Source organism: Xyrauchen texanus, chromosome 5 (assembly GCF_025860055.1).
Source record: "Xyrauchen texanus isolate HMW12.3.18 chromosome 5, RBS_HiC_50CHRs, whole genome shotgun sequence".
NCBI lineage: Eukaryota > Metazoa > Chordata > Actinopteri > Cypriniformes > Catostomidae > Xyrauchen > Xyrauchen texanus.
The window spans coordinates 33,610,084-33,635,082 of record NC_068280.1 but is presented as its reverse complement, the minus strand read 5'-3'; the positions used below and the strand labels follow the sequence as shown (position 1 = coordinate 33,635,082).

The following is a 24,999-nucleotide window of genomic DNA, read 5'->3' as shown; positions in this document are numbered from 1 at the left end:
GCTCTGGCTTTAACAGGTTTGATATTGCTCTGGCTTTTAGGAGATCTAGTGCTGCTCTGGCTTTTAGGAGATCTAGTGCTGCTCTGGATTTTAGGGGGTCTGGTATGTCTCTAGATTTAGGAGGTCTGATATCAGAGGGGTTACCAGGATATCAAGTTTGGGGGGCATTTGGCTTGTTTGGGGGCAACATAAACAATTGAAAAAATTGCCGCAAAATTAAGCTATACTACACACAATCTGTTTTAGTGCATATCTTTTTCTAAGCCAGGTACCCAGAGATAGGCCCAGGGCCCCTATTAAACTATAGGGCTTAAACTGGATTTTTGTTGTGTCAGACCTCACTCATCTGCTAGCGATGGAAAAATATGCACAAAACAATCCACTTTTAAATTGTAATTTATCATCAGATGCAAAGGCGTTTCCAGCATTGAAGGACATCCGGGGCTTAGCCCAGACAATTTTATTTTCACACTAGCAACCACTTCCCTGTAGTCCAAAGCTGGTGAGAGGGTATTCTTTGAGTTTTGCTCTGGCTGGGCCTGTTTCTACAGTTCCTAAATCTTACACTCTAGTACTATCCTCAACATCCTCTCTCCTCCCTGAATCATCTGTGATGCAAAAGAACAGATACAGCACATAACTTATTGCAAATCAGCTTCAAACAACTAATTCATCAAGTGCTACATATGTCAAATTGTAGACCAATACCACTGAAGAAAATGTATTGGGAAGAGCAGATCAGTGGGATTGCCCTAATATCTATCATGATTCTTGAATTTTCATGTACATTAACATAAAGTCATTACAAAAGAGTTATATTATAGTGAGTAAAGTGAGGTAAAAAAAATATTGAATATAAATAATTTATTTTTGACATAAATAGTCAAAATGATGTATAAGATCCTAAGTTAAAGCAATACATGAATGACTTTAGTCTAAGTTCATTGACACACTATGGCATCAAACTGTATATAATTCTCATAATCTCTATGAGAATAATTTATCTGTCAAAATCCTTTCATTAGGATCATTGAGATAAACAATGTTCCCCTTCTGTCGCTCTCTCCACGTTGTGTCAGAGAAGCGACACTAGGGGTCTCTCTTGAGCACCGATATTCACCTCTGGACTATGAAAAAAGGCCAATGAGAGTTGGCAACCAGTGTTTGCATGTCCCGCCCCCGGACATACGGGTATTTAAATGGCGCAAATACAGGAGTTCATTCAGAAAATTTCTTCGGAGCCGATGGTCGTGCATGCAGTTACACACCAAGTTCCTGTTTAATCCTCTGACGCTCTGCATGCTGTTGGATCTGACGGCGCACAACAGCGGCTTTCTCCTTCGTGCACGGCTGTGCATTCTTGCCCCTGGGCGCTTCGACAGCGCAGACAACTCGAAAGAGTTATTCTAAAAGAGTGAATTTCGCTTTAAAAGAGCAAAACACAGCGGCGTTGAACGTCCTTCTCAAGACGCGTCTTTTTAAAGACGATTTTCCGCCTCTGTGTAGTTTCTGGATGCGTTGATTCTCCCCACCTCTGACGGCCATAAAAACTGCCTTGCATTCCTGGGTTGTGATCACACGCAGGCAGCGTTTTCATGAATGGTCTATGTTTTCAGTACGAGAACATAGCCATGACAGCATTGCGGTCGTAGGCTTTTTCTTGTAGTGCGAAAAAGCGGCTTCAGCCGCCCCCCGCACCTTGCCTCCTTCCTACGGGATTGAGGCAGGCGCCGCGGGCGATGAAAACGATCTGGGGACAGTGACGGGCTCCGTTTCGCCGGGTGAACCTCCTCGAAACCCCCCGCCTCCCCGGCACGCTTGCTTGTTTCCGTCCGAGCTCGGGATGAGCATGCTCTCCAATGGGTTATGTTTTCAGAGTGAGAACTGGCTCATACTGGCCCACTCCCGAGAGTTACTATGCGCACACAGAGACCAGGTGCTCAGCCACCTCAGCCGTTTGGGGTTTCAGGTCAACTGGGAAAAGAGCAAGCTCTCCCCGGTCCAGAGCATCTCTTTTCTCGGTCTGGAGTTAGACTCAGTCCTAATGACAGCACGTCTCTCCAACGAGCGTGCTCAGTCAGTGCTGAAATGCCTCACTTCCTTCAAGCCAGGTGCCATGGTCCCGCTAAAACGTTTACAACAGCTCCTGGGGCATATGGCATCCTGGGGCATATGGCAGCGGCCGCGCTGCTGGGGTTGATGCATATGAGACCACTTCAGCACTGGCTCCGGACTCGAGTCCCGAGACGAGCATGGCACCGCGGCACGCACAACATAAAAGTTACATCTGCTTGCCGCCAAACCTTCAAACCCTGGACAGACCTCTGCTTCCTAAGGGCAGGAGTACCCTTGCAGCAGGTGTCCCGACGCGTTCTGGTCACAACCGACGCCTCCAAATTGGGTTGGGGCGCCGTATGCAACGGCCCTCTCTCTCAAGACTGCCCTGCTGATCGCGCTCGCTTCCATCAAGAGGGTCGGGGACCTGCATGCGTTCTCTGTTAGCGACGCTTGCCTGGAGTTCGGTCCGGCAGATACTCTCGTGATCCTAAGACCGTGACTGGGCTATGTGCCCAAGGTTCCTACCACCCCCTTCAGGGATCAGGTGGTGAACCTGCAAGCGCTGACCCGGGAGGAGGCAGACCCAGCCCTTTCACTGCTGTGTCCAGTACGTGCTTTACGTATTTATCTGGACCGCACACAGAGCACCAGACGCTCTGAGCAGCTCTTCGTCTACTTTGGGGGACAGCAGAAAGGGAAAGCTGTCTCCAAGCAGAGACTCGCCCACTGGGTTGTCGACGCCATTTCCCTGGCTTATCACACCCAGGCCGTGCCCCCCCCTTGCGGGTCCGAGCTCACTCCACCAGGAGTGTTGCGTCCTCATGGGCACTGGCTAGGGGCACTGCCCTAGCAGACATTTGTAGAGCAGCAGGCTGGGCAACACCTAACACTTTTGCGAGATTCCACAATCTCCGAGTTGAGTCAGTATTGTCCCGTGTTTTCTCAGGTACCGAGCCCGTAGAACTCGGTGGCACGCCCACGATCTGACCGGGAGAATCGCTTGCACCTAGTGCCCTTCCCCCTAACCAGGGGAAACAGTCCAAACCACTGCGGGTACCGCAAGCTACCCTGTACTGGTATAGGTGCTCCACAGGTAAGGCCTCCTTCGGACTCCCCCTGTGTGTAACACCACGGTTCTGTCCCCTCTGGCGAGCTGACTCCCGTGTTTCCCTTAGGCCGTCATGGCTGCCTCGGCTGCCGTGCTGTATGTTCCCCCCTCTATGAGGCTGGATCCACCACCACACCGACTTTTCCACATAGGCCCTAAGCAGGCCTCTGATGGTTTTGCCACTTAAACTTGCCTCCCCTCTCGGGTAGGCGTGGCCTCCGCAGGGTCTTCTCCGCCCTGAATAAGGGCTAAGACCCCCTTCCCTCAATGCGTGTAAGGGCCCCGGCCTTAGTTGCTCTATGCGAGAAACATAGAGGCCCGGCCAGGCTTGGCCCATCCTGATGGCTTAAATGGGGCATTGGGGAAGGGTACGTGCAGCCTGATACAGTTGGTCGTCCTGCACGTAAGAATACCTGCTCGCTCCTGTATCAGCAGTTCACGTACATGGCTCAGCGCATGGCACTTTTATAAGTGGACCCCTAGTGTCGCTTCTCTGACACAACGTGGAGAGAGCGACAGAAGGGGAACGTCTAGGTTACGTATGTAACCTCCGTTCCCTGATGAAGGGAACGAGACGTTGTGTCTCCCCTGCCACGTCGCTGAGCCGAGCCACTGTTTATGTTAATGCTTATTGGTTATCCTTAGCGAAAACAACACCTGATAAACAAGAAAAAAATGCTCCAAACGGGGCTCGAACCACGGTCGTGAGAGGCGACTGCGTTAACTCGGAGCTACCAAGCTGCATCGATCTAATCAAGTAGGTTAGAGGCTACAACTCTTGAGGTTTAGCCTACTGTGGGTGAAAGCCAGCTAGATGATGATCTTAAGACTTTAAGGACAAAAACAAATGTGAATTCTTACCCACTGACTTCTTTCGGAAAAATCCCCAAAGCCTCATTTGCTCAATTTTTGCTGTCTTTCCTGCTAATTGCCGTTAACTCGCTACTAAGTAACGTTAGTTGATGTCAACGACTGTGCAAGCTCCTCCTCTACCTGCTGCATATTCAACAGAGAGGAAGAAACGGAGTCGCCCATAGGCTACCGACAGCAAAGGAACTTATTCTATAGGCTAGATTATGCCTATGTCTATTTTTACAGGCTGTATGCAGTATGTGCAAAGCCAAAGCACAATGAAATAAGGCAACTTATGATTTCGGGGGTTTACATAGGCTTTTGTCCGGTTTCATATTTGTCTGTCAACTATTCAAAATACATTCGGGGCTACACTCAAAACAACAGATGGACAGATTATTTCTCAAATTCTCAGGGGAGGCAGAGCTTATCCTAGGGGTGGCACTGCCTCCCCCAGCCTCCCCCTAGACACGCCCCTGTACGATATTGCTCTGACTTTTAATAGGTCTGTTATTGATCTTGGTTTTAGAGGGTCTGGTACTGCTCTGGGTTTTAGGGGGTCTGGTATTGCTCTGGGTTTTAGGAGGTCTGGTATTGCTCTGGGTTTTACAGGGTATGGTATTGCAATGGGTTTTAGGGTGTCTGGTATTGCTCTGGGTGTCAGGGAATCTGGTTATAGTCTGGGTTTTAGAAGATCTGGTATTCCTCTGGGTTTTAAGGTGTCTTGTATTGCTCTGGCTTTTAGGAGGTCTGGTATTGCTCTGGGTTTTACAGGGTACGGTATTGCAATGGGTTTTAGGGTGTCTGGTATTGCTCTGGGTGTCAGGGAATCTGGTTATAGTCTGGGTTTTAGAAGATCTGGTATTCCTCTGGGTTTTAAGGTGTCTTGTATTGCTCTGGCTTTTAGGAGGTCTGGTCTTTCTCTGGGTTTTAGGGGGTCTGGTATTGTTCTGGGTTTTAGCGGGTCTGGTATTGGTCTTGGTCTTTGAAGGTCTGGTATTGGCTCCAACTCTGCTAGTAAAGAACCAGATTCTTGCTGGTTAAAATGGTCAACTAATGTGCTCTTGCTGATTTACATGTATGAGCAGGCCAGTTGCAGCCTAGTGGAGACAATCATCCAGCACACCATTATGACATGCAGCATTCCAGCATTTAAAATACCTGCTAGTTACAAGCTATGCTGGTCTTTTCAGCAGGGGTTTCCTGTGTTTTTCCTTGAGTTACCTGGAGCTGGTGTTAAGTGTTTTTTTCTATAGTTTGTTCTTGTGGGAGTGTGTATGAGTGTGTATGTGTGTGCTTTGGTTCTCACCCCATATACAAGTTCCCCAACCATGCCATTCCAGATCTTGGTCTCAGCATCTCGTGCGCCATATTTTCCATCTGCCACAATCCTCAGCTGGTATTTAAACATACAATGCTTTGCAATCTCAGCAGCCAGGTCCACACAGTATCCCTCATAACGGTCATTATCGGTGAGTAATTCTGCATTCTTTTTCAGCATTACATACGGTGCCTCCTACAATAAACATGCATGCACAGTACATGGGAATATAACCACATACTTACAAATGTAGATCATTTTCAAATATATGGTATAAAATCTCTTACCAGGATTGTTGTCACAACAACCGTTTTGTTCTCCATTCCCATGGTGTCGTTGGGGAAAAGATCAGATTTTGTGACTGCCATTTTGTCCATCTCATTCCAGTAACCAATCTGAGGAAATGAACACAATCATGACATAGAAATTGCACTTTTGTAAGGACCACAAATGATGGAATGTTCACTAAAACATACAATACCAGTCAAAAGTTTGGACACACTACACTGAAAATGTGCTTCTTATAATTTAAAAAAACATTTGACCTTAAGGTTTTGTTTAAAGTACTTTATGAAGTATGTATTTTTTACTAAGCTAACTTTTATATAAATTTTTAATGGATGAGTAGGACCTGATGAGGTAAAGCAGCGAACAAGTGCCCAGCATACATGGGAACTCCTTCAATATGGTTTAAAAAGCATCCGAGAAGGCCCCTAATGAAGTTGGTTGAGAGAGTGCCAAGAGTGTGCAAAGCTGTAATCTAGGAAAAGGAAGGCTACTTTGAAAAATATCAAATATAAGATAGTTTTGATTTGATTTGTTTTATCACTAAATAATCCCATACTTCCATTTGTGTTATAGTTAGTTTTAAGGATTTACTAATAATATAATATAATATAATATAATATAATATAAAATAATATAATATAATATAATATAATATAATATAATAATGTAAAGCAGTCCAAACTTCTGACTGTTAATGTAGTTGCTAGGGTACTCATGTTCATGTAAAATGCAGAGTTTTAGTTTCAGACTGTGTTACCTTCACAGGGCCACTGTTCTTCAGCTCCATCACATTGACAGTGTAATTCACTCTCCTGCCATACTGATCAAACTGAATATTTCCTGTCAATCCATCCACACGCACCTGAACACATTCATGCCAAAACACACCAGTAAAATGCCCTAATGTTATCACACACAGTCAACAGGTATTCATAATGTATTGGCAGAGCAGACCTGCTTGAGAGCACGCTCAATCTCCACCCCCTGTGCCCATGGTACTGCTGGATTGGCCAAGCAGTCTCCATTGTTGCCACGTCGACTGATGTCAATTCTTTGTTTATGCAGGAAGCGGAATGCCTCTGTCATTACTTGCACAGCATCATATGTGAGAGCAGAAGTGTACTGCAAGGTAGAGAACATATGAAAACCATAAAAATTATATTGAACCATTCTTCTGAATTGAGAATATATTCTTAATCAATTCTTTCACCATTGTCTCTCACTTTCCTCTCTGCTTGTACTTCTCCTCTAAAACTATGTATTGTCTCCTTAGTCCTTAGGATTCGATAATGTATAGGTTTATATAGAAACAAAAAGTGACTCTCAGTTCTCTGTAGATTCCCAAACCCAAAAAACTAAAAGAAAAGACAAAAGTAACACCACTTGAAATTGTACAGAAATTAATACATTAATTCCCAAACATATCATATCTCCTACTTTTTCATCTAATGGAACATCTGATTATATACAGTTTTCTTTAGAAATAAATTAGGGCTGTGAAATGCTTAAAACATTTGAATTAATTAATCACAGTTTTCTGAGATTAATCATGATAAATCATGGAATGCAGTACATTAAACAAACATTCTAATATAATCATAAATATATTAAATTTATCCTTTGTCTCAAAGAACTTGCAAGATATTGGTTAGTCAATATTTATTTTAATTATTTAAATGTTTATGAGGACTTTGTTAATAATAGAATAAAATGGGCATATTCAGTTTATATCAAGCTTTATTGGCAAGATAAACTTAAGTGTACATTACCAATGCATTAATAGACACTATACATACAGATTGAATGCTGAAATATCATTAAATATTTTGCTAAAGTTTAAAATCTCAAAATTATTATTTTCTCTGGCTGCCATTCGAGTCTCTCTTGTACAGTTTCACTTCTGACACTGTTTGAGATGACAGTGAGAGAGCATTTTCGGGTGATGCGAAGAGATAAGGCAGCTTGCCTGTATCTATCCCAAACCTGGCTCACCACTTTCGAGTAAAGTCTCCAATTTTCCATACAGTAATTCTGCTCCACACAATCAGTTTCTGTGCTAGGATGTGCAGTCGATATGACGGTGTACCTACTGGAAATCTATATTTCCCAATTTTAGCCACAGGAAGTTGAGGAAAACATTAGTGAATTTTTAGGAAGTAAACAGAAAAAACAGATACTGTATTAATTGTGTAAATTTTTTTAAACATGTTAAACAGTCAACTATTAATTGCAGAAATTAACATGTTAAATTTCCCAGCCCTAATATAAGCATAAAATTACAAACTTGGGACACATTTTAGAAAGCAAAATTATCAAGATATTTTGAGAAACAAGCTTTAAGATCATAAAAATATTGATGCCTTCCACATCAGTCTGCTGACACTAAAGGATTCTCATTGAAAGTGACATTCTTTCTAGTTTTTATAATTATTAGAAAAGAGAATGACGGATCAAGCATAACAAATAAAGGTATGATGATTATGAACATAAATTCTGTTGGCTGCATTTTTATTGCATCAGTAATTTAAATTTTTTCACTCCCTTACTCTGATTCTGCTGTCTGCTCCAGGGTACTCCTTCTCTTCCAGTGCCTCCCAGCGCTGGTCAAATTTAGCAACAAGTGGATCGTCAAAATCCACAATTTGAAATCCAGACACATTCGCTCCTCCATACTGAATCTTGGACAAATCTCCATCCACAAAGCCCTACAAAAACAAATACCTTTAATAATAACATATGATTCATGTCAAAATAACACAGTGTCCTAACAAGGCATGACGCGACAAGTTTCCAGCATCAAGCAATTTGTCAGTCCACTCTGAAAAAATACTTTGCAATGCAGAATCATAACAACAAATCAGAACATATTTGTTGTTTAACATACAGTTATGAGAGGTGGGATTTTAGACCAATGAGATTTCACAGTGGGCAGGGCTACAGAGTGAAATGCCACAGAAATTTAACCGAAGTGACCAACAAAATATCCTGTCACTTGTCGCTTATCACGGTCACGACTGGTTATGAAAAAAACTCAGATTTACATACATTTACATTAGATTTACAGGACTAGTCTGGTTGGGTCAGTGTATTGTGAACTATTAAATTAATAATTTAATTCAAACTCTCTCTCTCTCTATCAACCTTATACACACACAACATGCACATACACACACTCCAATCTCATTTATTAAAAAATGAATCAAGAAAACTATTAAGACAACAAATGAAGGTTCAAAAAATCCTCAAACCTTCACCCAAAAATGATCTTGATTCTTTCTTAGATTAAGGAGACAGATTAATTAGACATAATGTTTACACTGATCTTTCCTTATGACTTATGCACTTATGAAAGTCTATTGAAGCTAAATTATAGCAGATAGTATACAGAGCCAAATTAAATGTAACTGAAAATATTGTCCTCTGCTGTAGCTCTCAAAGGTTCATTTATGCTTCCACATATTCCAATCACTCATGAGACACGCAAAAACATCTTATTTACAAAACATTCTGACTTAAATGTCAGTCTGAACCTCAAAAAAAACTATCGTATCTCGAAGACTTCAAATATGGTGCACAAGTCATATGGACTGCTTTTATGGTGCTTTTTTTGTCTGTTTTGGAGCTTGACAGCCCCACTATTGACCTGTTTTAGGAATCATGTGATGTCACTGCATCACTGCACCGGCATGTTTGTGACTAAAATTCCATATACCTTCAATGTGCTGTGCTGTGGGATGCGGGATTTTGTTTCTATTTATAAATCTTGAAAAGGTTTTTCAAGGTTGCTATTTTCTTACCAGAGCCAAAATGTACATTTTCTTTCAATAAAGTTTTACATTGTTATAAATAAAAAGCACTATAATGTAAGTATTTAGTACATATTTAATGTGTACAGATGAGAAGTTTACATACACTTAGGTTAAAGTCATTAAAACCACTCCACAGATTTCATATTAGCAAACTATAGCTTTGGCAAGTGTTTTAGGATCTCTACTTTGTGCATGTCATTTTTCCAGCGATTGTTTACAGACAGATTGCTTGACTTTTAATTGACTATATAACAATTCCAGTGGGTCAGAAGTTTACATAAACTAAATTAACTGTGCCTTTAAACAACTTGGAAAATTCCAGAAAATGATATCATGCCTTTAGACAATTAGCCAATTAGCTTCTGATAGTCTAATTGGCTAACTGGATTCAATTGGAGGTGTACCTGTGGATGTATTTTAAGGCTTAAGTAGGGAAAATCAAAAGAAATCAGCCAAGACCTCAAAAAAAATGTGTGGACCTCCACAAGTCTGGTTCATCCTTGGGTGTAATTTCCAAAAGCCTGAAGGTACCACGTTCATCTGTACAAGCAAGGAAGAAGCCACTGCTCCATCTTTAAAAGCCAGAGTACAGTTTTCAGCTGCACATGGGGACAAATAAATGTCCTCTGTCCTCTGGTCTGATGAAACATAAATTGAACTTTTTGGCCATAATGACCATCATTATGTTTGGAGGAAAAAGGTGAAGCATGAGGGTGGCAGCATCATGTTGTGGGGGTGATTTGCTGCAGGAGGGACTGGTGCACTTCACAAAATAGATGGCATAATGAGGAAGGAAAATGATGTGGATATATTGAAGCAACATCTTAAGACATCAGCCAGGAAGTTAAAGCTCGTCGCAAATGGGTCTTCCAAATGGACAATGACCCCAAGCGTACCTCCAATTTTGTGGCAAAATGGCTTAAGGACAACAAAGTCAAGGTATTGGAGTGGCCATCACAAAGCCCTGATATCGATTCGATAGAAATTTTGCGTGTGTGAGCAAGGAGGCCTACAAATCTGACTAAGTTACACCAGTTCGGTCTGGAGGAATGGGCCAAAATTCCAGCTACGATGGAATGAGAAGCTTGTGGGAGGCTACCCAAAAAGTTTAACCCAAGTTAAACAATTTAAAGGCAATGCAACCACATACTAACAAAGTGCATGTAAACTTCTGACCCACTGGGAATGTGATGAAATAAATAAATAATTCTCTCTACTATTATTCTGACATTTCGCATTCTTTTTTTTTTTTTTTGGATGTTCTCCTCTTTTCTCCCCAATTTGGCATGCCCAATTCCCAATGTGCTCTAGGTCCTCGTAGTGGCATTGTGATTTGCCTCAATCCGGGTGGCGGAGGATGAATCTCAGTTGCCTCCGAGTCCGAGACAGTCAATCCGCACATTTGATCACATTGCTTGTTAAGCACATTACTGCGGAGACCTAGCACATGTGGAGGCTTCACACTATTCTCTGTGGCATTCACGCACATCTTACTACGCACCCCACTAACAGCGAGAACCACATTATAGCGACCACGTGGTGGTTAACCCAACCTCTACCCACCCTAGAAACCGGTTTAATTGGTTGCTTAGGAAGCCCCTGGGTTCGAACTTCTGACTCCAGTTGTGGTAGTTAGCATCTTTACTTGATGAGCTACCCAGGCCCCGACATTTCCCATTCTTAAAATAAAGTAGTGATCCTAACTGACCTAAATGTCAGGAATTTTGAAAAACTGAGTTTAAATGTATTTGGCTAAGGTGTATGTAAACTTCTGACTTTAACTGTATATCTAAATGTCAGCGAAAGTCAAATTTGGCAACATTTTTGCTGGGACATTGCATGGATCAAAAGCATTTTTTGTTGTTTTTCTTGAGATCATTTTATGGGTGTTTTTCCATTTACTGCCATTGTTTTCTCCAACTGATGGTCACAAATATGGCAACTGCAGGGAAAAAGTGACATCACTGAAACACGTCAATATGCTTTTGTTGTATGAAAAACATGTAAAAATATCCCCTTTTGTGTTCCACAGAACAAATAAAATCATACATGTTTAGGTTTCAGGACACAACGGTGAGTAAATGATGACAATTTTAGTTCTTAGGGTGAACTATCCCTTTAATGGACAGGAATAAAAATATACAATAGCAACTTACAAAATTAGCAATGATGTAATGGTATCCTTTCACATGTCGACCAATTGTAATGACCTGGAGAGAAGGCAAGAAAAAAAATTTCTTTCACTAGAGCAATTTAATTAAAAAGGCAGGTAATATGCAGAACAGCATAAATACATTCTTGACCTTTCATGTGTGCTGTAATAAGTGTATGTGATTGTGTGCACGTTTTTAACATGCCACTTACCTGTTCCATAATGTCCTTGACTTTATCCTGTTCACAGTCTAGGATGACTCTCCTCTCTTTCTTATTCTCAAGGTCCTGAAAGAGGGAGCGATATGCCTCGTCTTTCCACTCATCCTTAAGGTTCCCAACGTTAATGGCTGTTACCTGCCACTTCCTCTCTGCTGCTGTGTCCAGCACTGCCTGCAGAGTAGACAAGCCTACAGAGAAGGAAAGAGAGAGAGAGAGAGAGAGAGAGAGAGAGAGATGTATGTGACTGCTTTACATCAATGTCACCATAAAAATTTTCATCAATCTGGCTTCTGCCATTTTGCTTACTGCACACACTCTCTCTCCAAAACCTTCCCTTTTTTAACATAACTTTTTAAAATAATTATTTGATTGGACTGGGAAAAACCTGAGACTCGAACCTGAGTCACCTGAGACTCGTAGTGACGGATTAATTGACAGCTGCTGTCAGACTCTATGTTATTATTATTCCTCACACGGTCGCAAGACGACATGTACATGAATCTGGCGTGGTGAGCTGGAACCTGCTTACGTCAGCTGTCACCGCTTACGTCACGAAGTACCGCAACAGCCAATAGGAAAATTCAACTGCAGTAGCCACCGTTCAACCTGAAGAGGGCAGCACTCAGACGTTTTTACACCATATATTGTAGAATTAAAACACTTTATACACAAATGTCAAAAAAATTACTTGAATCAATGACCAGTACTAATAAAGCCCCATGCTTACAGATCATTAACTAAAAAAAAGTTGGTTTAGGGTTTAGTTACCCTTTAATACATTTTAGAGTTGTCGATTTAAAGCATTAATTAAGTGCGATTGACGCAATTAATCGTGCCGCCAGTACATACATTTAATAATAACAGTAGGGTACAATGGGGCTAAAGGCAATCTAATCTCATTTTAATATTTTATTTTAAATGTTGCAAATTTATGTAGCTGATAAAAATCCCTGAAATTAACACATTTATTTTGAGTCAAAATACTTTTTTTTTTTTTATCTTTTTCAGTTTTGTTCAAGGTTAATTAAATCAAAAGTTTTTAATAACTGCCTAATAATAAAAGGACCCCAACAGGTAGATTTTTGTCCAGAAAAAAAGCACATTTTCCATAAGGTGTGCCTTTAGCCCTGTTGTAATGTACACATTGTCCTACCATCGGAGCACTACAATCTTAAAGTGCATGTAACTTAGTGTTTTTAAGCTGCATCAGAAGTGGGCTAACCCTTAAACACTTAAAAAAAAACACAGAACAAGAGCCAGGACGGTTTGACAGCTGGATGAAGCACAACAGAATGCAGAGGTCTCAAGAAGAGATTTACATAGTTTCAAATTCTTATAAATGCAGCATTTATGATGCTGAAATCCAGAGAGACTCTACAAATGCATCAGTCTGATGCATACAATTGTAGGCCAATAATATTATTAAAAATAGCACAGACGGAACACAAGACAGAAAGAAAGCATCCTGAGAGAACTGGACAGATTGACGAACTCAACAGCAAAATAGATTACTTTAGAGTTTAGGATTATGTTAAATGATACAGGTTTAAATAAACAATATACTAACATCTAAAGCCACTTTTTGTATTGTCTAATCAATGCTTTACATGTCTGGCACAATAATGCAATTTATTTGTATCTGCATTACACATACATACATACATATACACCGATCAGCCACAACATTAAATCCCTCATGTCGCCAAAATAGCACCAACCCGCATCTTAGAATAGCATTCTGAGATGTTATTCTTCTCACCACAGTTGTACAGAGCGGTTTTCTGAGTTACTGTAGACTTTGTCAGTTCTAACCAATCTATTCTCTATTGTCCTCTCTCATCAACAAGGCATTTCCCTCTGCAGAACTGCCCCTCACTGGATGTTTTTGGTTTTTGGCACCATTCTGAGTAAATTCTAGAGATTGTTGTAGACACTCAAACCAGCCCATCTGGCACCAACAATCATGCCACGGTCCAAATCACTGAGATCACATTTTGAACTTGAACTGAAATTGAAATTATTTCCCAAAATCATTAGCTTTCCATTGCTTCTGCTATCTTTCATGTTGGCATGCCCCTTTCAACAACACAACTTGGCAACTCATCATGGTATCATCTAGATTTCCCAGTTTCCCATCGGTAAATATGACTTCACTTAGTAATTAATGTGCTTGGAACTCGTAACTACGACATTTCCGACTCTCTGACTTGAAAGGCACAAGACTACTGTTTGAAACTTTTATCATGGAACAATGCATTTCAGTAAAAAAAATTACTAGACATTATACTGTTTACTGCACTGTATTCCATTCTGAACATAGCCTAGGTCTGTCACAGAGACAGACTTTGTGATTCTCAAGCCACCTATATCAGTGATATCTGTCAGGTAGTAGGGACATTTTATATGTGGTATAAAAAAAAAATCACTTACCACACCTTTAATTACAGTTCTATAGCGTAATATTTTCAAGCTTCGTGTCTACTAGCTTCACTGCATCTTCTTAAATTAAATTAAATCTCATTTACAGCTGCTTCTGTTTTAACCACTTCTCTACTTTAATCAACCACTACTTCAAATTACACCCAAAGGCCTCGATCTTAGGAGTATTTAAATTACACTAGAAAGCCCCTTAGGGCACTTTTTCTATTCATTTATGATTTCTCCTCTCTCTCTATCTCTCTCTCTCTCTCTTTATTTTAGCATTCTCTCTTTTGGTCATTTGCTCTATCGTACGTTCCTTCTCTTTCCTGCTCTCATCTTATCCTACACACCCACCCCCTCTTTTCTCTCTCGGTTGATTTCATATCTAGGTCTTGCAGGAGAGATTTATTTCTCTGCCTCAAACTAGAGACGCAGCACATTTCGGACACTCCAGTCAATGGTGAAAACGTTCAAAAACCATTCAGCCAACATATTCACACTAACAGAAATTCTGAGACATTTCTGTTAGAAAATATTGGAATACAACATGGAATTGCTCATGGAATACAACAGCACAATAGACAGTTACACTGTTTCCTAGTCTTCCATGTAAATCTCACTTTTTGTCGTAGGCAGCCACGACTGGCAGGCAAGAGGACATTTTGTTGGTCACTTGTTTTCTATTTTTGTTGTTCTATTCTCTGTGAAATCTCATTTGTCCAAAATCCTGCTCCATATACCAGTATATTAATAATTATATAGCTTCTGATTGATTGTGTCATGTCACACAGCAGTTTCACATTCAGTTTGGACAGAAAAATTGCTAATTGTTGGAAACATATTGCATCTGCTTATTACACAATGTTATTACCCTTATAGAGTACAAATGTTTGTACACTCTCCAGAAACAACATTATATACCACTATATAACACAAAGTAAACATAACTTAATATTAAAAAGACTAAATACATATAGTGTTAAAGGTGCACTCATTAATATTTTTTTATGTTGCACTGAGACTTAGCTGTGTAGATTCAGCATCACACAAAAACAAAAGTTCTCAATTACTGCTAACATTGTAGAAAAGTGATATTTACAGTCAGCCATGATTAATATCATATATGAATCATATTCAGCTGGTCATATGATCTCAACATGTCGGTGCTCATGAATGTTAGCCCAGAACCATGTAAAAGACTAATATGACTAGAGTCTTCATCTCCTGTGAGTATTTTTATGTTCAAAAATTTAGCAAAAAGCACACAAAAATTAAATAAATCACTGAATGCACCTATACGTTAGCGCATCGTAAGCACTAGAACCACTGAGAGGACAATTATGTCTTTTTGTATTTCTCCATGGCAGTCCAAGGTGTGATTACATAGTTAAAACAGGTATAAATAATGCATACAGAGATAGAGAAATGGAGAGTGAGGAAAGGAAGACTGTAAATGTGCTCATCTGTAAGCACTCTCAACCGACATGCTCTTTTCCAACAGGCATTTTACCACAAAGTAATAGAGTTATTGATTGAATTCTCTAGTGTATGTGTGTGTGTGCATGTAAGTGTGTTTGTGTGTACATGTAAGTGTGTGTTTGCGCATGCGTGTAAACAGCACTGGAAGTGCCTTGCCTGAGAAAAAAGATAGAGTGCATACATAGTTCAGAAGAAAGAGAGATTTTTTTTACCTCTGTCACTGTCATAGAGATAGGCAAACTTCTCCCACTTGTAATACTCCACCAGACTGATTAGAGGTCCTTTGATATCAGGCCTCATTTGCAGGACAAACTGGTTGAGTCCATCAGCTGGGAAACTGGGTGTGATGAAGGACACGTGCAGCGTTTCACAGAATGACGTGATGGTGTTCACCGATTTCTTATCGTAGAAGCCAAAGATCGCATACACTCCCCTGGAAAACTGGGAGCAAACTGAAAAACAAACAAACAAAAAAACAGACATCAATATAACTGATGACAGGGGCAAAACAATATGATGGCCAGGATGGCACTGATCTACCCAGATTAACGTCTGGTCCAACCAATCCTAGCTGTAAAAAGGTTTGAAAATAATGTGAAAAACAAAACAAATAAACAAAAATGTACTGCACACAAAATGATCATAGTTTAAATGCATGTACATTCACTGAGCACTTTATTAGGAACACTATGGTCCTAATAAAGTGCCCAACATGGTCTTCTGCTGTTGTTGCCCATCCACCTCAAGTTTCAAAGGGTTCTGCTCACTACAGTTATATAGAGTGGTTTTCTGAGTTACCGTAGCCTTTCTATCAGCTCGAACCAGTCTGGGTTGCGCTTCCTAAAAACATCATAAGCTTAAGTTGATCGAAGAGACCACTGGCTCCGATCTACTTAGCCTTACGATGGTTTTAAGAAACGCAGCCCTGGCCATTATCCATTGACCTCGCTCATCAACAAAACGTTTCTGTCCACAGAACTACTGCTCACTGGATGTTATTGGCACCATTCTGAGTAAACTCTAAAGACTGTTATGTGTAAAAATCTCAGGGAATCAGCAGTTACAGAAATACCCAAACCAGCCCGTCTGGCACCAACAATTATGCCACAATCGAAATCAATGAGATCCCATTTTTCCCCATTCTGATGGTTGATGTGACCATTAACTGAAGCCCCTGATCCGTATTTGCATGATTTTATGCATTGCACTGCTACCACACTATTGGCTGATTAGATAATCACATGAATAAGTAGGTATACAGGTGTTCCTAATAAAGTTTTAAATTATTGTATATATCTTCCAGGGGTGGGCAAATATTTTGGTAAAGGGGCCACATCAGGCTTTAAGTAGTGCATAGGGGGCCACATTGTATTCCTTTTGAGATACAATGTTCTGCATTGATTTGGTTTTTGTATCTTTTAAGCCCAGAAATAGTTGTGTGCTCAATTTTCTGAAGTGTATCTATAATACTAATAAAGTATTGTATTGCTCTACAAAGATAGATACTTTTCTATCAGGCATTAAAAAAAAACTGAATAAAGGCTGAGCTTATAAATGTATTTTACCATCTCTACTTCTCTGTTAATTTATTATTCAATTTAACACTCTCTACATCAGGGGTCTGTTTTAATAAAAAAAAAAAAATTAAATGTATAGAACTTTTAATGTTTGTCGCAAAGCGGGCAAGTTTACTTATTTTTTTCTAAAACATTACCCGTTTACATGCTAAAAGGGTCATGATGCGGGTCTCCTCGATGGTTTGACTTTCAGCACACAACTGAATAACACCGGCTGCATGACTATGATAAATAATTACTGCAAGAGTTAGATTAACATACAGGTTTGAAGGGACTTCAACATTTCTAAATTGCACAAATAATTTAGAAATGCTCGCATGTCAATGATGCCGAGATCTACTTTAATATTTAATTTAATCACTGAGAAGTTTCACCTGCAAAGTAGCACCAAACATCACAAGCAGCCTCAAGAATGGACACAGAGTAGCCATATAACACTTTTCCTTGAGCAGAATATTGCACTACAGATCGCTAAATTTGTTGAAGGGGAAAGCGAGAGATAGAAAAAGCGCACTCGCGTGCATTGTTGCCAGATTGCACAAAATAAGTATAACATTAGGCAGTATATTTCCAATTTGAGCTAGTATAAATCTCAAACTGGGGGTGTTGTGTCTCTTATCTTGCAACCCTGAGCATGTTAAACACTTGTGGAGATGCGTTAGGTCCCAATGCAAGTTAACTGAAATATCCAATAATTTATTTTTTTTAAAACGCTTAAAGGAGCCGCGTTTAACCATGTGGAGGGCCTGATCTGGCCCGCGGGCCGTATGTTGCCCATATCTGATCTATTCAAATGTATATCTGTGAATCTCACATAGAGGCATCCAGGTCACAATTTACCTCATAAAGCAAAATTAAAAATGTATATAGAAAATAAAGACCATTAAGTTTTTTTCTTTTTTTTCCTTTTGCATTGTGACATTATTTTTAGGATAATTAAACACATTTGACGTCATTCTCATTAATGTATTTGCTGCATTGCCTTTAATAAAAATTTAAATAATAAAAATACAAAATAGTATAGTAATAATATTTAATAAAAATACAAGACAATGAAATAAAACATAATATTCAGCTGAACTGTCCGGATAAAGTCAGCATGCAATTAGTTTTTAAATTGTATATTATATATACTTCTTACTTTTAGTTTGAGCATGAACATGGACATTTCTTAACAGGTTCAGAAATCAGATTTCACCCACATATACGATCTACCTTCAGTTATGCAACTATTTATAAAAGGCAAACTATGTAAATTAATACGGATCCTGCTACACTTTCACTGGCTGCAAGTTTTTTGGTTTGGGCCTCGCTATGCAGTAAACGGACCAGGGCCCGTATTCACAAATATATTTACCTTACCACTAGGAGTTTTCCAAAGAGTTCCTAGCTAGGAGTTTTTGCTTAAAACCTATTCACAAAACTGTGAAGAGCAAGTTTTACTATGGAAATCTCAATGTAAATAAGGTGGAGTTGACCTCATTGTTATAGTCAGGGTTGGGGAGTAACGGAATACATGTAACGGGATTAAGTATTTAAAATACAAAATATAAGTAACTGTATTCCAGTGCAATTACAATTTAAATCATTGGTAATTAGAATAGTTACATTAAAAATGTATTTTGATTACTGAAGAGATTACTTTGCATTTTATTGTCATTTGTTTCATTTAATATTTAGTCCTTTCAGATGGAAAACCTTTATACATATAAATGATGCGATCCAAAGTGCATCTGAACAGCGGTGAAACACTTTCTTATGATGTGTTACATTCATACGAGCAAACAGAGAAGTACATTTGAAGTAAGTTTGGAGCAGAAGAAATATAAATAATCTTGTGTAAATTGTCAGCTTTACTCTAACCTAAATGCTATTTCTAGACGTTTTACATGCACGTTACCAGGCACAATAATATTTTTTTATCAAGAAAATTCACGTTGGGTCATAATTTCTTATTTCTAGTAAGACCTTTGATATTAGTGTAAAAATCACACTCTCCATAATTCTTCTATTGTTTTCCTGTAAAAATATCTAAAAATCTTTAAAACAAGATCAATTTGATTTATCTTGATTGATTGAACAAAACTGCATAAGATATTTAGGTTTTTCAGACAATGTAATTTTAACATCATGTATCTTAATGTACTGGCAGAGTTTTTAAAGTCAAAACAAGTGAAAAAATCTACCAGTGCTGAAGAAGTAATCCAAAGTATTTAGAATATGTTAGTGACCTTGAGTAATTTAACACAATACATTTGAAAACTTTTATAAATTAAATTTTACAGCATGTATTCTGTAATCTGTAGTGGAATACATTTCAAAAGTAACCCTCCCAACCCTGGCTATGGATGACGACATATTTTATGAGTGCGCCCTTTTAATTCGCTCACAGTTATTGGTAGACAGGGAACCGCTATTTGTCAGCAAAGACAGACAACTGTATACTATTAGATGACGGACGGACGGACGGACAGACGGACGGACAGACAGATAGATAATTCTTTAATGAACATTTCTTCATCCTGTGTTGGTGCAATGAATTACAATACAGCATGAAATGCAGCATCAGAACCAGCATCAGAAAGCCCCAATATGGCTGTGAATGCCACATTTTTACATCAACTCAATTATGATATAGGTAATACCTTTTTGAACAGTCAAAGTCATAATAATATTCTAATACATCGTTTTGTAATGTGGACTGACGACTGCAGTCATGCTTCAGATAATTTGTGAGTCACTTATGGATTTAAAAGTCCTCAGAACGACTTCTAAGCTGTTGTGGGTTTAGGAGATACATTTAGCATTGAAAGTCCTAAAATTAGGAGTGAAACACCCCTGATTTCATCCATTCATTCCATGTTACAAGGTATTTTTAGCCTTAAGATTTATTGTGAACATGGGCCCAGTTCTGTGCAATCCAGTGGGTTGTGAATGCTTATTTTATTTCTAGGGTATTATATATCTGGCATGCAGCTAATAGATCAGCATATTTCTGTTATTTTGTAGGTGAATTTCTCTCCAAAAATAACAAAACTACTACCCAACTTAACTGCACAGCATCAACCAATTATCTGATGATAGTATCAGGATATTCCTGGCCAAAGTGAGACAGTAGTAGGATCAAGTATTTAATTGGCTGGTACTAAACTTTACATGAGACAATATTAATATGAGACGATAATCCAACTTTGGTTCTCTTAAACTGCATGACAAAAAAGTGTACTTATTCAACTGATGATTTTGCCTATATGAAGTGGTGAGCTAAACGTCATTGGTTAGATAGAGGAACAAAGATGAAGAGCCGAATCAGTGTCTGTTGTTATGTTGGTTGAAAGACTAGGCTGTGTGTATTGAGGTTAATCTGATCTGAGATTGTGTCACTGAGTATTGAAGAGAAAGAAATGCATTAGACACTGATGCCGCTCACTCTTAAATTCAGCCTGCTCTATAAAACACAATAAATCTATGCAAACTTGTTATACACACTAATTTACACCCTTGGCAAGCAAAACAGCAAACCAGTAAGACAGAAATCAGTAGGAGAAGTTTGTATTGGAGAATGACACTCTGTCTTGTTTTTTCCAAGTGTCATGAAGATCCAGCACCAGTCGTTCATGTAAAAAAGTGTGAGGGTAGTAGGTGGTGGTGGGGGTGGTAAAGCACAACCATTAAATAGGACAAAAGTGTTCACATGTCACGAGTGAAGACGATAGAACCATTTGCAAATCATGGATGTTTTGTGGCAACTTTAGAAATTAAAGTGAGAACAGAGCAGATTTTGCCTAACTATAAAGCAGTTCAATGGAAAGGAGGAGGCGAGAACCGGCCTGGTGATATAAACAATATTTTAATGATTAACTTAAAGAAAAGACAAACACACACACATGACGGCATGTCCGTAAACAATCTCTCTCTCTCATCGCACCACCGTCCGCAATCTGCCTTTATTGCTCTCGGAGGCTTAATTAGCCTGATAAGGGACCGGGTGTGTATAATCACGACCTGGCCCCACCCTCCGCGGTGTCATGCACAATGAGCCACATGATAAGATGCGTGGATTGGTGGTCTCAGAAATGGAGGCAACTGAGACTTGTCCTCCACCCTCGGATTGAGGTGAGTAACTGCACCACCACGAAGACCAACTAATTACTGGAAATTGGGCATTCCAAATTGGAAGAAAAGGGGATAATGAAATACCAAAAAATTATCTAAATACATTCTCTTTAGCAGTCCTAAAGCTATATGCAAAACTGAAATCCACATTCTATGTATGATATTAAATATTTTCAATATCTTCTATATTGTCACAAAATAAAACAATATGCTGAAATTCACATTCTGAAAATCTACATTCAATGATACTGAAAACCACATTCTATGATAAGACATACTGTAGCTCTCTTAGCAGTTAAGCAAAGAGTTTTAAGAGACATTATATTCATCAAAAAAAATTAAGAAATGCAAGTGTGAACAATACCTCAGCAACTTTCAAATGTTCTACTAACAAGAAGAAACTGAGTAACAAATACGCATATTAGAATATTTTTTTAAGGATTAGATGATACAGTATATTCTTAGTAGGCTAGATTAAAGACTGCTGAAAATGGGGCTTGGACATCATGGTTAAAAAGTTAATTTTAAAATAAATAATAATATAACACAAATTATATTATATTATCTCAAACAGTACTAATAATTTCCAACATTACTAATGTTTTGGCAGTATTTTTGATCAATTTAATGCATCCTTCGGTGAACAGACATGTCAATTTCTTTCAAAAACAAAAATGCCTTTATGTAAACTACAGTATATACAGTATGACGTTATGTCCATAAAAGTAATTTGTAAAGTAATTACATAATTATTCAGCAAACTACTTCATAAACTCTTACTTGAGTCATATTAATTCTCAGTTCTTCTACTCAAGTGAGTACTAAATTATTTCTTCAGTACACTGGGAAAAATTTATCAGTGGGGTTCTAATTGTAACAAAAATAAGAGAGAGAATATTTTCAACAAATGTATCTATGTTTGTTAATTTACTTAGATATTTTAAATAACTTACTTAATATAATTAGTTGTAAACACTTAATTTTGTGGTTAAATATTGTATGTATTATCTTAAGTAATCTCTGCATGTCTTTATTGGCATGTGGATTTTCAATATAGTATTTAAGTTACAATTACTTACAAGACTTGACTGTTGAATTTGAATAATGAGATTTGGTTTAAACAGCAGGAAACATGTCTCTAGAGTGGACTATGCCATGAGATACATGCCATTTTAAAGTAATTTTAAAGCTTTTACATATGAAGCTGAACTTATTACTGTGAAAGACTTAATTTTGATGGAGTTTATTGTTGTAACGCTAAGTGATTGTGCACAGTGGGCAGTTTTAATTGGTTTGTGATTACTTTTTTTTAGGTTACAAACTGGTAATTTCAAGGGTATTATGCTATAAATGCGGTTTATGAGGACATTTCTAGTGTCCACATAATTAAAATTGCTTAAAAAACATACTAAACTATGTTTTATTAAAAATGTAAAAATGCAGAAAGTTTTTTGTGAGGGTTAGGTTTAGGAGTTGTGTTAGGGAATATAATCTATCTGTGTGTGTGTGTTCGTGTTCGTTCGTGTGTGTGTGTGTGTGTGTGTGTGTGTGTGTGTGTGTGAGTGTGTGTTTTTTCCTCGGAGCTTGCCGTAGGCGTGTTGTATATGCATGCGCGTCAGGTACGCAGGCAGTCCAGTGGAGAGTTGCAACGTTTGCTGCAACAAATAAATGTTGGAGAAGTTCTGTTCAAACTTCAACTTGTCTCCGTTTTTATTTTATTGTATACAAGTGTTTAGGCGAACCCGATAGGAACGCTCGGTTACATTTCCTATGTCAAAACAAAGTTCTAGTCACAGAGGAGTCAAAACAACAGGAAAAAAAGAAGAATCAAATTAGATAAGAATAAATGTAGTTAAGAATGATTTAATGTTGTTACATAAGGTATGTTGAGGCAAAATGCTTGTTAAAAGAGCTGATTCATAAATGTATGATGAGCCATTGCAAGTACAACTGTTAATGCATTAAATCAATGATGACCCGCCACTGAGTTATGTAATTAATATAATTTTGCTTGAATTTTATGTGAATTCTGCCTAGAGCTTTAGTTGATATAGCTGTTTATTCTCTGTCATTTGGATGAATAATATGCTCAATATATTCTTGTGTGTGTTTGTGTCAATGGTTTGAAATGCAGACACGAAATAAAAAAATTTACAATTTCAAATCTTTGTTAAGACTGCCATGCATGAGAGAGAGAGCCAAACGGAGAGAGGAAACTGGAAGATGTAAGCTGTAAGTCATTATTTTATTAATTAATATTCATTTTTGAACATTTGAAGGAATAATTGACCTTCAAATTATGGAAAATTAATGCACATTCGAGGTGGTAATCCGGATGCGAAGCACAGTGACTGTTACACCACAGACGCGCATTAACTTTCAAAACTTAGATGATTTTGATAAAGTTTTTCGACTTTTGTTTGTTTTCTCAACAAATTTTCAGGTTATCTTTGGTTGATCACCTATAACCGAGTGACGATGTGTTGCGGATGCGGGCATGATATAGATATGCCGCATAAAAAGTTCTTACCCCAAACAGCAAATTTGAGTGAATTTCTACAGACTGGAAACTTGTTTACCCAAAAAGACAATACATTTATACCTTTTAAATTGTTCTTTTAGTCTGTCTGCCTGCCTCACTCTCCCTGTGTGGTTTGTAATTTTTATGACCAAGAATTCTGTTTTTGCCGGGTCGTGATTCTACACACTTTTTCGCACCCGGTCCCTTCTCAAGCCTCCGAGAGGGATAAAGGGGTCAGGACCCCCCCCCCCAACTGAGGGTTGTCCCTCCCTAAAATATCATTAAAATATGTGTATTGTAAATAATATAATGATACATTCTTAAAATAATTGTTTAAGAAATAAAATGATACAAATGCAAACGGGGCAACAACAAAAAACCCTTGGAGTCCCATTCAAAAATTGCTCTTGAGAATTGTTATGTTTATTGTCCCCCCCCCAACATTTTGATGAAATGTTCGCCCCTGGTTCCCTGGTGGAGGGAACGAGACGTTGTGTCGAATGAAGCGACACTAGGGGTCTTTCTTGAAGGCCTTGGTTACCTCTGTACTTGAGAAAAGGCCAATGAGAAATTGACAGACAGAATTTGCATGTCCCCTGGACATACTGGTATAAAAGGAGGGAATTGTGCATCTGTCCATTAGTGCAAAATCCATTCAGGTTTTTCACTGAGGAGCCGAGAATAAGGTTCGGCCATTATAGTGGCTCGGTACAGCGTCGTGGTCGGGGGAACGAAACCGACTCAACCCTGAGATTTTAGAATCTCGTAAAGGTATTGGGTGTTGCCCAGCCCGTCGCTCTGCAGATGTCTGCTAGGGAGGTGCCGTTGGCCAGTGCCCACGAGGATGCCACACTTCTTGTCAAGTGTGCTTGAACCCGCAAGAGGGCGGGCATGGCCTAGGTCTGATAGGCCAAAGCGATGGCGTCGACGACCCAGTGGGCTAACCTCTGTTTGGCGACAACGTTCCCTTTCCGCTGTCCACCAAAGCAGACAAAGAGCTGCTCAGAACATCTAAAGCCCTGCGTGCGATCCACATAGGTACGCAAAGCACCCACCGGACACAGCAACAAAAAGGC

At 39.0% G+C, this 24,999-nt stretch overlaps 1 protein-coding gene across 5 annotated transcripts in view; it reads right to left on the bottom strand.

The window, feature by feature from the left end:
- Positions 1–24,999, bottom strand: part of gria2a (glutamate receptor, ionotropic, AMPA 2a) — a 59,515-nt gene that overhangs the window by 15,616 nt on the left and 18,900 nt on the right. For all 5 annotated transcript variants that reach the window (XM_052127220.1, XM_052127216.1, XM_052127217.1 and 2 more), the window contains exons 3-10: positions 15,922–16,161; positions 11,801–11,997; positions 11,593–11,646; positions 8,174–8,332; positions 6,582–6,749; positions 6,385–6,489; positions 5,627–5,734; positions 5,328–5,534 (exon numbers count right to left, since the gene is read on the bottom strand). In XM_052127220.1, coding sequence (XP_051983180.1) covers positions 5,328–5,534; positions 5,627–5,734; positions 6,385–6,489; positions 6,582–6,749; positions 8,174–8,332; positions 11,593–11,646; positions 11,801–11,997; positions 15,922–16,161 — 1,238 coding nt within the window. The remainder of the gene's footprint in view (positions 1–5,327; positions 5,535–5,626; positions 5,735–6,384; positions 6,490–6,581; positions 6,750–8,173; positions 8,333–11,592; positions 11,647–11,800; positions 11,998–15,921; positions 16,162–24,999) is intronic.